This window comes from Ylistrum balloti, unplaced genomic scaffold (genome assembly GCF_031769215.1).
Source record: "Ylistrum balloti isolate Yb309-2 unplaced genomic scaffold, AGI_CSIRO_Ybal_v1 Utg370542, whole genome shotgun sequence".
Taxonomy (NCBI): domain Eukaryota; kingdom Metazoa; phylum Mollusca; class Bivalvia; order Pectinida; family Pectinidae; genus Ylistrum; species Ylistrum balloti.
The window spans coordinates 28621-44987 of record NW_026782344.1 but is presented as its reverse complement, the minus strand read 5'-3'; the positions used below and the strand labels follow the sequence as shown (position 1 = coordinate 44987).

The 16367-nt window shown below is 37.3% G+C and overlaps 1 protein-coding gene across 1 annotated transcript; it reads right to left on the bottom strand.

Annotated features, from left to right (window-relative positions):
* Positions 1–801: 801 nt before the first annotated feature.
* On the bottom strand, positions 802–13228 carry LOC132556056 (uncharacterized). Its single transcript, XM_060220448.1, has 11 exons — positions 13168–13228; positions 10931–10975; positions 9165–9316; positions 8678–8903; positions 7992–8150; positions 6971–7048; positions 5467–6680; positions 4855–5059; positions 4558–4631; positions 3647–3889; positions 802–3215 (listed from the first exon to the last, which is right to left on the bottom strand). The coding sequence occupies exons 1-11, from the start codon at positions 13226–13228 to the stop codon at positions 2955–2957; spliced, it is 2718 nt and encodes a 905-aa protein (XP_060076431.1). The 3' UTR covers positions 802–2954.
* Between the last annotated feature and the right edge of the window lie 3139 nt (positions 13229–16367).

Here is a 16367-nt window from a genome sequence, read left to right as displayed (position 1 = left end):
GTCAATTCTTTTGAAACCTTAAAATGACTTCTGGTTGAATAGAAACCGAACAAACATGGTCGATATATTTCTAGGATAAAGCCCGACAAAATTTTTCGAAAGGAAATTACCTTGACCTGTATTCAAGCTTGCAGGGTTCCAATTTGTAAGAACCTTGACTCAACATCTTCTGACTGACCAAAAGGTCCAGAAGCATGTCATTTGGGTGATATGTTCCTGTATATAACTCCTGACAAAGTTTATTCAGGATCACGGGGGTCGAATTGAAGTTTAAAATAACTTCAGTTGAACATTGATTACCGAGTGTGCAATTCATGCCCATTGGACCTCTTGTGCTATTACCTCGTGCGATATTAAGTAAGATGTGCCCGCTGTTCGATAGTATGTCTAGTGGTTGCGCATGTGTTGTTATAAATTTGGTGTGATGGGTACCCGGTGTCCTCGATGAAACCGAAGACTCAAGTTATAACCTTACTATACATTCGGTCTTAATATTTTTGTTCTTTTTCTGAATAATTCTACTGTTTACATTTTACTCCAGTTTAAGAGATCTTGAGTTTGAATTATTTTTTGCCGAAATGTCAGTACTATCTTCATGTTGTTAAGAGGTTAGGTGAACACCTGTATGTATCGTTACGTTTTTCGGAGAGAACCAAACCGAAAAGTGTCTCTGTATTGGTTGAAATAATGCATGTGGTACTTTAACACTCTCATGAAACTGATATTTATCTATATTGTATAATCGATAATTAGATTTTTTAAATGTTTACAATTTTGTTAACAAACAACTGACAAAGTGTGTAAAAACTTCTCACTTTTTATTTTTCAACAAAATTGCTGTACAAAAGGTTAATGAGTACACATACATGTTAACTCGTATTTTTGCAGTAAAACGCATCTTTTTGTGGAAGTAACATTAAATCATCAATTCTTGTCTTATACATTTGGAATGATGAAACACAAATCAAACGGTACAAACAGGAAGGTTCTTATCGACATTTTACAAATGTCATAATTTACCCAGTAACCATTATAGGAAACGAGCATAACACACATTGTAGTCAGAGGCGTAGCAATAATGTATGCTTGCATGCTGAAACATACACTCGAATTCCATTGAGATACATTTGCACTACTTTTTTAACCTTACTGCGGCCCTAGACCCCCTTAACCGGGGCTTCGCCCTTGGATCCTCTCTTGAAAGCATACACTCTTAAAAATGTTTTGCTACGCCACTGGTAGTGATTTCTTAACTTCACAAAAATTGGTTTAGCAGCAGTGGTAATGTGGGAATGGGTGTTGGAGATCCACGATGCCACTGGATTATATGTTTATAGAGAGAATATTACACTAGGGTAATAATGGATTTATCAAACGAGTTCAGTCCGAGTTAGATATGCATATAGGCGAATGACACATCAAATCATTGAACTAGTTTAGTAAATTCCACAATAAAACACGGAAACATGGATTTTAAGATTATATTTATCAAATAACTTTTCTGGAAAAAATGAGCGAAAACTGGATTAACATTCCCTAGAAGACATGTCTATTTCTACTTGGCAAGTTTTTCACTGACGTGACAAGCATATGACGCCATAATGACATGACTTATGTATGACGTCACAATAGTGTTACAATGTAGTTCACCTGTCTTACGATGACAGTACTACAAGAACATACAACTCAACATTCGTGTAACTAGAATGTTCTTTCTGAAAAAGGCAATACTTTAAATAACACAACCAATGACACTAGTTAGATACAATGAACAACATATTTTGTTTTAAATTAATACAAGGTTATACAATATATATTACCTAGTTTGTCAGCATCTACAACATACATTTTTAATATAAAAATTCTTACCCATAGATTAATATGTTGATTGAGTTGAAATATGTGATATACAATATAAATATTAGGAATATATAATTAGAGGGTTTAATTCACATGGAAGGTTGTGATCTATAATTTGAAAAGATTCTTCTACTGTTTCTGTCATACGCCTGGCACTTAAACAATTTTTGTTCTCGGAGAATCAAGTTGTAAAGCATTTATAGGAAGACATTTCTTGATAATAAAATTCCCTTTCTTTAACAAGCAAAACCCGACATCAAAAGTAGGTGTTGTCCGTATCTTCAACAAAGGAATGCTGTGACATAATTTCTTTGGTACATATTGTAACTGTAGTGGAAATATGGCAATTGCGATGTTTACATAAATGATGTTCAAAACATTGATATGATAGCTCAAAGATTTACGAAAATAAGTAATCACAAACTATTGGAAATATACCAAAGTTATCTTCAAGTGTATTAAACTAATGGTCTCGAGCGAGTTAATTTGTTGTCAATAGAAGTCGGTACGGAGACTTCTATGGGGTTTATTAGAACCTGTACAGGTGGTCATACCTGTATATATGCATACCTGTCCATGTGTAATTCTGGTCTTTTTCGTAAACTACCTCCCTGACAAATGGTCAGTTACTATAATGATGGAAACACTGTAAATAACTACTTTAGGGCTGTGTTCATCCATGCATCAATCATCTAAGTTTGTTTTAATTAAGCACGTCTAAATCCGGTTAAGTATACCTAGATCTGTGAAATAGCATTATTTCAATATTTTTTCCTGCATTCTGATACTTAATTCCATAGGTTACAGCCTATTTTTTAAAAACATAATTCACACCGGGAATGATCAATGTAACGATGCACTTTTTTCTTTCTGTGTACGTAGGAATATAAGAAAATAAATAACAGTACGGGAAAAAGGAATGCTTTGAATTGACATCCACGTAAACATGTGTTTGATTAAAGTAAACATCAAAAATAATATGACTTAATTTAGTATAAATATTTTGGAGAGTATACTCCCCTTTATATTAAATCTGTGATTAATGCATTAGGTTGGACGATATGTATGTAACGGAGTATTCCTAGATATGACAGTTACAGACGCGTATCATATTCCGCGTCCACGAGTCCGTCATCCCTCGCCTCTTCGAGAGGGATTACCCACGTGTCCACCTCTGGGCTACTGTCCATTATGCTTGTCCTCTCTCCAGTACATGAAGTACGGCGGCTACCTGCCTCCTCTACGGTGGTCTCGGTCATCGGACCCTCGCCTCGAAGTATGTCGACATCCGGAATAGGATTGGTCACCTGGCCAATCCGCCAGCTCGTAGTTTTTGTCAGTAAGGTTCGCTCCAGCTGTAAAGAAACATACCGAGAGACATATACTTCAAAATGTACAGAATATACAATATGTAAACGTAACAGTCATCTTTACACAACCAATAATATATTCATGGATGATTACATCTTCGGGAAAAAGTCAAAAAGAATTATTGAAAATCAAATTTTTTTGCAGATCTAAATTTTAGAATGTTGCCAGTTAATTGAAAGTAGATTATCAGAATGATGAAAACACTAGATGTATCCTTGGTCAAATGAATAAATGATGGAATTTCCATATTTGTTGATGGACACCAAAAATTTATACAAAGAAAACAATATCTTTCAGTACAAACTTAAGAGCCAGACACAGTAGATCCAAAATAATGGATAAAACAACATCCAACATTTGCCTCATCTCACCACTGCGGACCCGATCAGAAAAAGACATTGATACAAAGGCGTACCTGTTTAGCGTAGCGCGTCCCAGATGGACAGTACCACATTCCCGTTCTAGCCTTGTTTCGGAGGTAAACTATGGCGATCACTGCAGCAAAAGCCACGAAGCTCGACAGAATAATCAATGCGAGGAAGATGCCGAAATGTTGGGCGAAAATTGATGGAGTTCTGCCATTCTCCGAAGGGTGTGGTATTTCTGTTGGACTAAAGGGTACAGAGAACTCCACTAAAGTTGCCCCATACACACCAAGCTATATGAAGTATACAAATGGTAAAATTTATGGTAACTTTCTTTCAGAATCCTAGAATCCTACCAAGGCGATATTCATTGGTGTGTCTTTTGTATTATGACCAAAAGAAGTTGTACTGCATTGCATATTACGTACATAGATAGGTACCCATTGTACTTTAGGCTAATTTCTTCAATGTATAAACCTCTTTCCGCACAATTTGTAAATCTTGGTAAGCTCCCTAAATTTGATAGTACACCAGTAAAACGAATATAACTTCATTGTCCTTCAAACTGGGAAAGCAAAATCATGGTTGATATATCAATGCGGAAATCGTACGAAAGACACACGAGTGAATAACACATTTTAATACATATAATAGACAGAGCCAAATAATCTATCATATAGCTCTTCCGGTCTTCTAGGACCCTACAGTGATATAAAGGGCCTAAATCCTTAAAACTGAGGAGGCGATGCAGGAAAATCCAGAGTAAATCTCAAATGGAAATAACGTGTTGCTTAAGAATCACCAATTAGAATTGAGAATATCTTAAAAAAAACAATGCTTCAAATAGTGTTGTACAAATTGGCAGTTATATATCTTGATACAGTGGACTGGAATCAGCAACAAGGTAGCTAAACCCCACTAGGGAAAGTTATGTAAGGATGAGGGCGTGTGTTAAACTTACATCTTGTTCCAAGAATTGACGAACCTCACTTTTCTGAAGCAGGGACTCGAGGTATTGGTTGGGTACATAATCGCCTATAATAAGCATGTAGAAGAAAATCAGGTGATAGAACTAAACATTCTTAACAAACCTCTGGTTTAAATAAGGGAATTTCAGTTGGAAACAGCAAACTGATGTTGCAAAACAGCAATAGTTTAGTTGGCAATGAAATACTGTCAGGATGAACGGATTTCTCTCGATCAAATTTTCTCAAATTGGCTGATTAAATGAAATTAAGTAATTTGGAAAACACATTACCAGACGGGTGTTTGGCTTCCACTAACATCACAACGTTGTTTTCGTGTAACGTGGTATTACGTAAGAAGATATCGGTAGGCTGGAAGTGTGTGTTGTTTCTATGGTGCTGTGTCATATTTATGCCTCGTTTAAGCCGTCGATCATAAAATTTTGTGAGCATTTTTGAAAATGCTGTTTGGACGGATGCCTTAAAATCTCGTTCAGCCTGAAAAGTACAAGTCAATACATGGACAAAATCGTTTGCAAAGTAACACTAGGTACAATGTAACGAGATTTACCTGATATTCTGAATTGGTTAACTCTGTCTGTACCATGATTTATTTCAGGGTTGCTCCCCTTACTTAGCGTTCTTTAATGACTGGAATTTCATTACGGGACTACTAACAAAATTTGCGAAATTCAATTCTGGTGCTTTAAATAGGTAGTATAGTTTTATTGGCCATGCGTTCATACAAACACCAGAACTTGTAGTTTGTCAGTTAGACAAATACCAATGTTTTGTATGAAAGAAATCATTGGTGTGAACACTCTCCGAAAATTTTACTCCAACTTTCACTGTATGGGTGGGAAGACTGAGTTTCTATGACTAAATTTTACTTAGCGCAAACGTACCTGTTTATCGTTGATAACAACTTGAATGTTAAAGACCACTTGGATGCATTTAGTACACTGAACATCAGTCGTGTCAGGCGAATGCGATGTTGTCAGTGTGGTCTTCTCGGACGGAATTACGATAGTAGTTACTGATGGTGATGTATTGAGACGATCTGATGAAACACTTGATATGGTCAGACGTTTTGAGGAAATAATGTTATATGAAGCAGTTGAATATGGTGCATGATATGAAGCAGGCGAATAGGATGTGTGATATGACTTAGTATCAGGAGATGGCGTATTCTGTAAATCAATGGAAGAGAGAACCTGTTTTGAAGCAACAGAATGTATGTGTACGTAGGTAGAAAATGACGCCTGTATTGAAGACGGGGAAAACCTGCGCGAAAGAGTAGAAGATATTGGATGGTCTACGATACTTGAAGCGACCGTGTGTGGATTGAGGATAGAAGAAGAAATATTTGGAGCAATGGCCGAACCATGTTCTTTTGTTACTGCCCTGGTCAAAATGCTTTTTTCGGTTGAAAGATCAAAAGAAGTGATACTGGATAAGGTATTTGTAATGGTGGCTTTCGTCATTAGTTGTGATGACGCAACTGAAGGCAGAAGACATGAGCTACAAGACTCCTCATGTAGACTGGCATGGTGTCTCCACGTTTCAACCTTTTCCGTTTTTGTTGGTGATTCAATTAGTGTATCTGATCCAACATCACCGCTCTCAGTAACAAGATCAGATGCACCACCAATGGTTTTGGTAGTGAAAACACCGATTGGTTTAGACGCTAAAGAATCCTGAGATGATTGTTGGTGAACGTTCAAGTCCGAAACGACCATTGACATTTGTCGTCCACTATATGATGTTGTTGTGGTTGTTGATGAATAAACACTATTTGGGTACTCTGCAGGGGAGTGATCTCTGTCAGACGATAAATTTCCACCTATAGATAAATTAGTGGTGGTTGCAAGCATTTGTCTTGCAGTTGAAGGTGTTATATCTAAATGCATTCGTTTTGTTTCTTCTTCTTTTGACAATGACGCACTATCAAGTCTGCCCATGGCATTTCTTTCCTCATTTGTGTGCGCAGATGAGACGAGTTGCCCGGATGTAAAGCTGACTGGCGCTCTCGTTCTATCACGCAACACCGAGAAGTAAAGTGTGATCGGAGCCCGGTTCACAGAGGTAGTCGACGGTGGCGAAACTGACGAAGAATCCCCTGTGGAATATAAATATTGACGATTCCATACACATATCTATATAACCAATCTACATGTAAAACGTTTTGCTTCTGAGAAAATACTTTGAGTCGTGCTTCATCATACATATTATAATTCTACATGTCCATCTGCGGACAACCTCACCGTTCTTGCTTGAAATATATGCAAACCAAACAAGTGTCATAAATTACACCTTTTCATATTTACATATAACAAATTGAAGACGAAATAATAGTAGAGTGGCCCTGATATCGATGAATCACAGATAACCATGTAGTCGAGTACAGACCTTGAAGGCAGAGGTGAGTGGAAGCTACACATGTACCGTCTGAACATCTCTGTTGACCATCAGGACAGGGCGTGTCATCTAAAATGTGTAATGATATAGGTGTGAACCTCGGTATTTTTAAATGTCAATATTTGATTGAATGGAAAACCGTATCGAAGACACAAAGATATGGGCTAAATATTTGATGAAAATAACATAATGATGATAAAAAACAGACTGAAACCCCACAAAACACGGAAAACGACGAGCAACAATGTATCAAAATATACCGATTGGAAACGAGGCACAGAAAACTAAAGACAACGCTGCTGAAATATACCTAGAGAATCGAGGAATTTTAAACCTGAAAAAGTTTCTAAACCTAAGAGAGATATATAAAAATATTGGAAATATCTCTCATTGTCTAAGACACTATTTAGTTGTTGAATGTACAAAGTATTAGAGATTAATATGCGTCTGAGAAATTTAATAAAGCTGAGAAAATAAGAACCCCTTAAGTGCTATTTTACCTATGATGTACCTTGTCTATTACAAAAGAATCATTTTCTATACCGAGTACCATATATGATAGAATGAATGTTGAATCTATCAAAGATTGTATAAAAGACAAACAAGTGAATTGTGTCTTGCATTACAAATTTAGAATTACATTCAGAAGCGACAAAAAATAGATTGCAAAGTATCATACAGCTTTGACAGAAGCAAATAAAAAAAAGGACAAAAAATGATAGATTTAACAATACTTTAAAAATCGTAACAGCAGAAAACACTTTATCTTAAAACAAAACAAAGGCGAGCGAACATTGTATGAAACTGACATAACGATCAAAACAGATACAAACAAAACACAGGAAACGAGGCAAGACAGCATTGTATCAAAAGTAAAAACAAAGGCGAGCGAATATGTATCAGACGACGAACAAACGAGGAGTGGAGGTCACCACAAAATTTCTCTACCATATGGAATAAATGTGATTGTGTGGTTGCGAGGCAACACAATGATTGTTAGATATGTTATTACCTGGAGTGGAGACATCCCTGATTGCTCTGTCGTCTATATCAAGGTTTCGGTTGCTGGCTAATTTCCCATATGTTCGTGGTCGTCTCCTGAATCTTTCGCTTGCTTCAGAAACTGGCTCTCCAGTCTTCACAGTGTGGGGAGATATGTCACTTCTAGGTCCTATCAAATATAATGGAAGATATTACCACTTTCATAAAATATATACTATTTCAACAGTATCAATATGTTGGTTTCGATCTCGACAATTGAATTGTAAAGGAAAGTGTTTCTTTCTATCTCGACAAAGAAAAAATCATTCATTTCTATCTCAACAATAGAATTGTAAAGGAAAGTGTTTCATTCTATCTCGACAATAGAAATTTGCTGGTTTCGATCTCGACAATAGAAATGTGTTGGTTTCGATCTCGACGATAGAAATTTGCTGGCTTCGATCTCGACAATTGAAATGTGTTGGTTTCGATCTTGACAATGGGCATGTTTTAGTTTCTATTAATAGCGCAAACCTCATTATGTGTATTAATCATTATATCTATTTCAATTATATGTACATTTAGATATATTAAAACAATGAGCTTAGTCATTCCTTGATTTAAGCTCAAGTGTAAGTAACGACACCATGACAGTAAAACAGGAAGAAATTGGATGATACATCCAATATTAAATGGAAGTATTTTGAATTGATGTACCTTCACCACAGTATCCCACACTGCATCTGTCAGTGGAGCGAAGCCAATACACGAAGTAGTTGCCACAGTTGTGAACGAATGCAGTTTCCTTGACGACGCAGCACTGCCACATACCTAACACGGGGTAAGAGCCACACACAGACCCGGGAACAGTCTGACCAGGCTGTGGCAAATCTTCTCCGAGTAGATTCAGCCACATGGCCACTTCCAGTCCACACACGTGATTCTGTTACAAATCAAAAGTTACTGACTTCAAGAAAAAAATAACAAATCTCGCCGGATATAAAGACCGAACATGCAATGGAGAGTATTGATTTGAAATAATCACTGACACTTGGACTGTTATTATGATACACCCCTAATCAACATCCGGATGGGCGGACGGCTTTCACTTTAAGGAAGAGACTGTATTATGAAACCCATTAATTTTGGTTAGGATATCAATTAGGTAAAATCACACAATATGGATAACTATGAATTTCTTTACTTTTATGCAAGTTGTAGGAAGTGAGGCAGAGTGTCCATCTGTCGTCATCAGTCTGTACCAGCCTTCCTGAAGGTCTGAATCACAGTTGTCTCCACTCTTGCTTCCTATTTCCCGCCATTTGTCGTTCAAAACGGTGTGGTTCTGGCAAATTTCTGAAGGAAGGAAAGGAAATTGACAAGATAAACATCGCCATACAGGCTTAGAATTAGTGTTCTGTGTGACCTCTCCACGTCAAATATGAAACTTAGTTCAGATACTCCCGTTAAGGTTAAAATATCCTTTTAAGTTTGCATATTCGCATTCATTACGAATTAAGATAAAATATGCCACGAATAATGCCAGGAATACTGTTTAGTTGTGATGAAATGAAGTTACAAGTGCTAAAGGTAAAAAGGGAAAGGGGAGCAGTTTTTTAATGTCGTCTGCTCACTGTTCAGAAGACATTTATGAAATCGCCATGGCAATACCTCGTGCTTAGCCCAGGAATATCTTTCTGAGCGCTGCATAATCGGGTTGTTTTCAATGTCGTCCAATCTGGAGATCCTTACGAAACCACCACCAATTACCTGCATTTATTGTAACACTTCGTGCTTCGAGCAGAATATTATTACCTTGTACATGCTATGGTAGCTTAAGGTAGAAGACGCATACACCTGAATCATACCCCTAGTCAATCGGGAAAAATATTCGCACGAGGGCCATTTAATAAACTCTGTCAATACACGGCTCCCGTACATACGGATAGGAACAGTGTATTAAAATTGTACAAACAATTGGCACGCTGCAAAGTAATTTAAATAATAATGCACCAGGACTGGGCATGTTAATCATTGATGAATTGAGAACACTACCGGCTAGTGACATAATTTTAAATGTTTAAAGGAGTGTTAAGATTAAACTTGTAATACGCGGTGATGGTAAGACAATGCAGAAATATGCTGATGGTACATATGTCGTCTCCTAAGTCATGTAATCAGGTGGGACGACACAAATCACAAACTGTAATCGATATTTAGAAGGAAACACGGTCATACAGGCCAATAATCATTTCAGGCAAAAGCAACTCGTGATTCTGTGAATGCACTGGTCTAGAATGATGTTGGTTACATTGTTTCTGTGATAGCGTGTAGGGTTGGCACGTACGCCGCATACTAACAAACTGTTTGAAAAATAACAGATAGTTTTGTGCTAGATGAATCCCCCATTTGATGACATCTGAACAATATACCTACGTTTGTGCCAATAACCTTACTTACAGGGGACAGAGGATAACTTATTTAAACCATAAAGGCACCTCAATAATAAGCATTGTCTGTAGAAAAAACACGCAAGGTTAATTAAGATGAGTGCGAATACAGCTTGTATATCTTCTTTTTTTAAAATTCCGATGTAGCTACTGTGCAAGAAAGGGAGACTATCAGTGAAACGTTTTACACAAAATACTGACAATGAGAGAAATATTAAGAGATTGAAAAGCGCCCACGTAATTTAATGAAACACCGCTCCAAAACTGAAGATCCGACATTCATACACGTGGTTCGACGCCCCTACCTCTGACGGTTTGTGTTATTCAAGAAGCTGAGAAACGGACCGGCCGAGCTGTCGTGGTTTTATCGTTAGGCAGGACACGTAACCTTAATTCTCTGGATACGATGGAAACCTGCTCCGGCAGTGCATTTGATATTTCAGTGATTGACTGGCATTAACATTTCAGAGTCGCAAATTGTGAAATATTATTGTTTTTCATGTGTTATATAATACCTTACCTAGGCTGGACATCCCCAGTGCTTTTTCAAACGTTCCAGATGCCACTATAACAAAGGATGGTATTCAATGAGATTCCATTAGCTATAACAACAATATCTCGCCTCAAACTGACTCGGACTACAAACAACCCTATCCCCACCCCCAACAATATATTTTTTTTCGTAACAAAAATATACCGGCTTAAACCTGTTACAATTTAAGATTTCGGTCAACTCCGATATCTATCGTGCTGATTTTAAAACTGCCAAAATTAAATATAATAAGAAATTCTTCCACAAGGACTGACCGCCAAATAGAAAGAAATTTTATATAACACAAGTTCAGTTGTCTTCAATTCAAAAACTAATTAACAAAGCATTGTTTTTTCGTGTAAAAATTTGCTGACATTTTCTCGGTCAGTAATATGATAACTGTGTAGGTAGCTACAATATACTTGTATATCATAATTTGAAGTGTCCTACTCCCGATTTGCCTTTTGTGACATATATAGAAACAACACTAAAAGAACACACGTCACTTCCATCTAAACTTGAACAGAAATAACACCCTTACTCCCCCGTAATCACTTCCCGTATACGAATGGCCGACCAGCCCATCCGCTTGACAAACACTTCAAATTATACAATAACTCGCATCAAAATGCAAGAGCTCAACGACCTTCAGCTACATGGAATTAAGCACGCATGATTATTATTGATACATTTAGATAGACTTTTAAGTATATATCGTAAAAACGAATGATATAAATCTATATGTTCTGAAAAAAAAATCTATAAACTTTTGAGGAGACACGGGGGCAGAATTAATCATTGTTAAACTTTAGCTGTCATGTGCGTTTATATCGCCAATGTTTGTGCAGTAACATTTAAACTGGTGTAAACAATCATCACTGTTTGTTTACATTTCAATCACTACCTTAGTTCCTAGAATGACAACGCCTGTCTGAATTACCTTAGGTTATGCCATTAATTCTGGGAACGGACAAAAGGACTTTATAAAACTTACCTAGACAAAACATAGGTCTAACACACAGACACAACACAGGTCTAACACACAGACACAACACAGGTCTAACACACAGACACAACACAGGTCTAACACACAGACACAACACAGGTCTAACACACAGACACAACACAGGTCTAACACAGAGACCAAGACCACAACATAGGTCTAACACAGAGACCAAGACCACAACATAGGTCTAACACACAGACACAACACAGGTCTAACACAGAGACCAAGACCACAACATAGGTCTAATACACAGACAACATAGGTCTAACACACAGAGACCAAGACCACAACATAGGTCTAATACACAGACACAACACGGGTCTAACACAGAGACCAAGACCACAACATAGGTCTAATACACAGACACAACATAGGTCTAACACAGAGACCAAGACCACAACATAGGTCTAATACACAGACACAACATAGGTCTAATGTACAGACACAACATAGGTCTAATACACAGACACAACACAGGTCTAATACACACATACAACACAGGTCTAATACACAGACACAACATAGGTCTAATACACACATACAACATAGGTCTAATACACAGACACAACACGGGTCTGATACACAGACAACATAGGTCTAGTACTCAGACACAACACGGGTCTAATACACAGACCAACATGGGACTAATACACAGACACAACATAGGTCTAATACACAGACACAACACAGGTCTAATACACAGACACAACAGAGGTCTAATACACAGACTCAACAGAGGTCTAATACACAGACACAACACAGGTCTAATACTCAGACACAACACAGGTCTAATACACAGACCAACATAGGACTAATACACAGACACGACATAGGTCTAATACACAGACACAACACAGGTCTAATACACAGACACAACAGAGGTCTAATACACAGACTCAACAGAGGTCTAATACACAGACACAACACAGGTTTAATACACAGACACAACACAGGTCTAATACACAGGTACAACATTGGTCTAATACACAGACCACAAAATAGGTCTAATTCACAGATACAACAATTTAAGAAATACTAATTTGAGGCGAAAAGTGATTGGATGTTGACTACATTGTGAAATACAATAGATTAAAGAGATGGAACAAAGAAAAAATACTTTTAAGATAAAAGTTGCTGAAATATTTAATAAATCTATCAAGAATTATTAGTAAGTGATTTTTTCAAATTGTTCTGAAGTTTAAAAAACTATCTAACTTACCTGTAACAATGGTAAAAGGGTTAAGCGCCAGGTAGACGAACAGCGTGGCTAGGGAACCCATAGTGTTATAAGTAAAGTGCCTCACCTCGCGTCCACTAACAATATACAGGCACCGAAGCTGGAGTCTCTCATTTCGGGCGCGGGTTTAAATTCCTGAGTGTCACCCGATAGCCTGCTCCCAGTAAAACAATGATAAACTATTTTTGTCACATCATGTGTGTATGTGATTCCATATCGAAACAGGACGATGAGTAATAGACTTATTCAGTCAGCACCGCTCAGCGACATTCATCACAGGAAAATGTGAAAAAAGTGTAACTTATCAAATAGAAAACACTTAACATTATTTTACATACAAAGTAGGGTTGTCCCTATACCTCGATCCGTGCGCCGATCGCGCTCGGGAAGTTTGTCAAATCTGCACTCCATCTCGGTTGACACACCCTGCCCCACCCATAACCTTCCCTGATACATGTATATCAGCATATGACTATGGGTGCAACTTCCCGTTACAAATCTCACCATTACTGAAAACTTTACCACTCCATAGTTATGGTTGTTAAGTCAAATTTTCACCGACAGAGTAAAATATTTGATGACAAAAAATCTTTCTATAGGACATCTATACCTGTGACTTTCTCCACTCTTCTTCAAACTGGCCGTAAATGAAACGATTTTATAAAGGTAACGGATTTATTTTTTCAGGCCGTCAACTAATATCAGTTTTATTCTCATGTAGCCCACCTCTGTCTTAACCTCTAACCCCCTTCCGTCTTGTCAAAATATTCTCTAATCACCAGTCCTCCCTCCCTGCCTCATCTAAGGCCCGTATCTCTCTTTTTTCCAGCCATTGTTTCTTCTCTCCATCCGTCCCTCCCTCATCTAAGGCCCGTATATCTCTTTTCTCCAGCCATTGTTTCTTTCCCTCCATCCGTCCCTCCCTCATCTAAGGCCCGTATCTCTCTTTTCTCCAGCCATTGTTTCCTTCCCTCCATCCGTCCCTCTTTTATGGCATCTTCTTATCATAACTCTGTCAACCATTCTTCCCTCCTCCCCCTCCCACCTCTGTTCTCCACTTATCCCTTTTGTCATATCGACATTAAGCTACAGATTAATCTGCTTTGTTTAAATAATTCCCCCTTATTCCTGACCAGACCTAGTCGTTGATTAGTATTCCAGCGATAGGGACGGGTCTTGTTACGGCGGCTGGCATTTTGTAACAATCACCTTGTAACGGTGTGGTAGGTCAGGTAATAAATCCCTGGCGACGATCGCGTGGAAAACACGAGCTAGACTTAAAACTCTTGTATGGCATGGTTTAAATCATAGATAGTCTCATTGTAGTGGTCCCTTACTTCAATAATATTTTTTATTGAAATATCAGCATGATTAATCGATATATCTCTACATATATGGCTATTATATCAGATATAAACCTAGTTTCTGTCGGAGATTCATTCTGAATGCAGGATTGATTATAAATCGCCGACCAGAGGAGTAAAAGATTATGTTAGATCTTTTGACCCAATTTAGGGTCACAAGGGTCACAAGGGTCAAATGTAATATAGTCGTCTAAACACATTATGGTTATATTTTTCCCGTAAAATACTGATTTCAAGGAGTATCAAGTATGTTCAAATAAATAATCTTGACCCAATTTTCATGATCACGTGGATCAAATATATATATAAAAAATACTCCAAATGACACAATGTCGTGATATTGGCCGAGAAAGAAGGAAGGAAGGGTTGTCTTGTGTATTAAAATTAAACGTGACTCCATTTCAAAATTACGAGATCTAATTGTGACAAAATCTTCTGTCACAGTGGCGTGATATATATTTAGAAAACCGCATGCCAGGGTGAAGGGCTTCAAACTTCTTTGAGCCTCTTGTATGCGTGTTCATGTGCATGTATATATGTTTCGGTTCGCCGCAAGCTCAATAATTTCCGAAAACTCTTAAGTTATGTGCTTAAAAGGACGTGTCTAAACCTAGATAGATAATTGATTTAAATATATACACATGTACTTCCTTTGTTAAGTCTGGACCATGCTGCCTGTGATGATTGTTTTTCAACGATGCAATTTGAAAAGTCTAGTGTATGTATAGAGGATCGGAAATGGCGACCATCTAGTCTTACCTATAGATTAAGTCATTTGTCAGTACATCATAGATCAACACTTTAATATGGTCACTGTCACGTTTTATGCTATAATTTGTTAGTTCTTAATTGAAGAATAATTTCATAGTCGTGAGCTCATGATTTACGATTTATATATTATATAGAGAGAGCCAGACACTACGAATTTGTATAAACGTATTTAATCCTGAAACAAAAATGGTGACGATGGCTGTATTGATATTCCGATAAAAAATGTCACAGTTGGCAAAAGTTGGAAACATGAAATAAAGGATTGTTGACGGCATCGTTATTTCATAACTTTAAACTGAAAGTGGCATACTTCCATGTTGTACCTAAATCAAGAAAAATCGTCACTTCCGCTCTAATTTTAATACTACATTCCATACTATCCCTTCTCACTATCATAAAAAGTGTTACTTCCATAGTATTTTTCCATCCAAATAAAGAATGTTATCCTGATAGGTATGTTCACCATTCCAGAAGTACAGTCTGACTCGGACACTGTTCAGGGACGAGAAGTAGCTCTCATCGATACTAAAGGAGTTGTTTAAAAAAAACCGTTAAAATGCATGTCATTGTTTTAAGGACCGTTGGACTTAACTATTTCACAATATGTTATATGGATAATATTGTTTTATGAAATTATGTCATGTCATTTGTCTGGCGACTTATTCCATTTATATTCAAGAGTACGTATGTATTGGTGTGAGATAGCAGTGCTACAGATACTGAACACAGTCAATATATACAGTTGTGAAAGGTCAAGGTTCCTAACTCACTTGTAGATCCATGTCAGAGGAGTTGCAGAGGCTGGATGTCGAATGTCGTATCCTAGAGGTTCTTTTACTCTACTAAAACAGTGATAAACTTGTAAAAAGAGTTTACTGTAGGATGTAGGATGGAATTCGAATCTAGATTACAAACTTGATACCAAAATCCTAACTTTTGATGTCACGGAACATTTTCAGTAAAAAATAACCTTGTTTATGTAAGTAATACATCACAAAATAATGGCACTGTTCAAATGCTAGTCTTTCTTTTTTCTCGACCATAACC

Excerpts from the sequence above, each read along its gene's own strand:
- LOC132556056 (XM_060220448.1), bottom strand. The coding sequence starts at position 13,228 with ATGGGTTCCCTAGCCACGCTGTTCGTCTACCTGGCGCTTAACCCTTTT. Across the intron at positions 9,317-10,930 it reads ACTGGGGATGTCCAGCCTAG|AAATTTGCCAGAACCACACC; the intron begins GTAAGGTATTAT and ends TCCTTCCTTCAG. Across the intron at positions 7,049-7,991 it reads CAGGGATGTCTCCACTCCAG|ATGACACGCCCTGTCCTGAT; the intron begins GTAATAACATAT and ends TACACATTTTAG.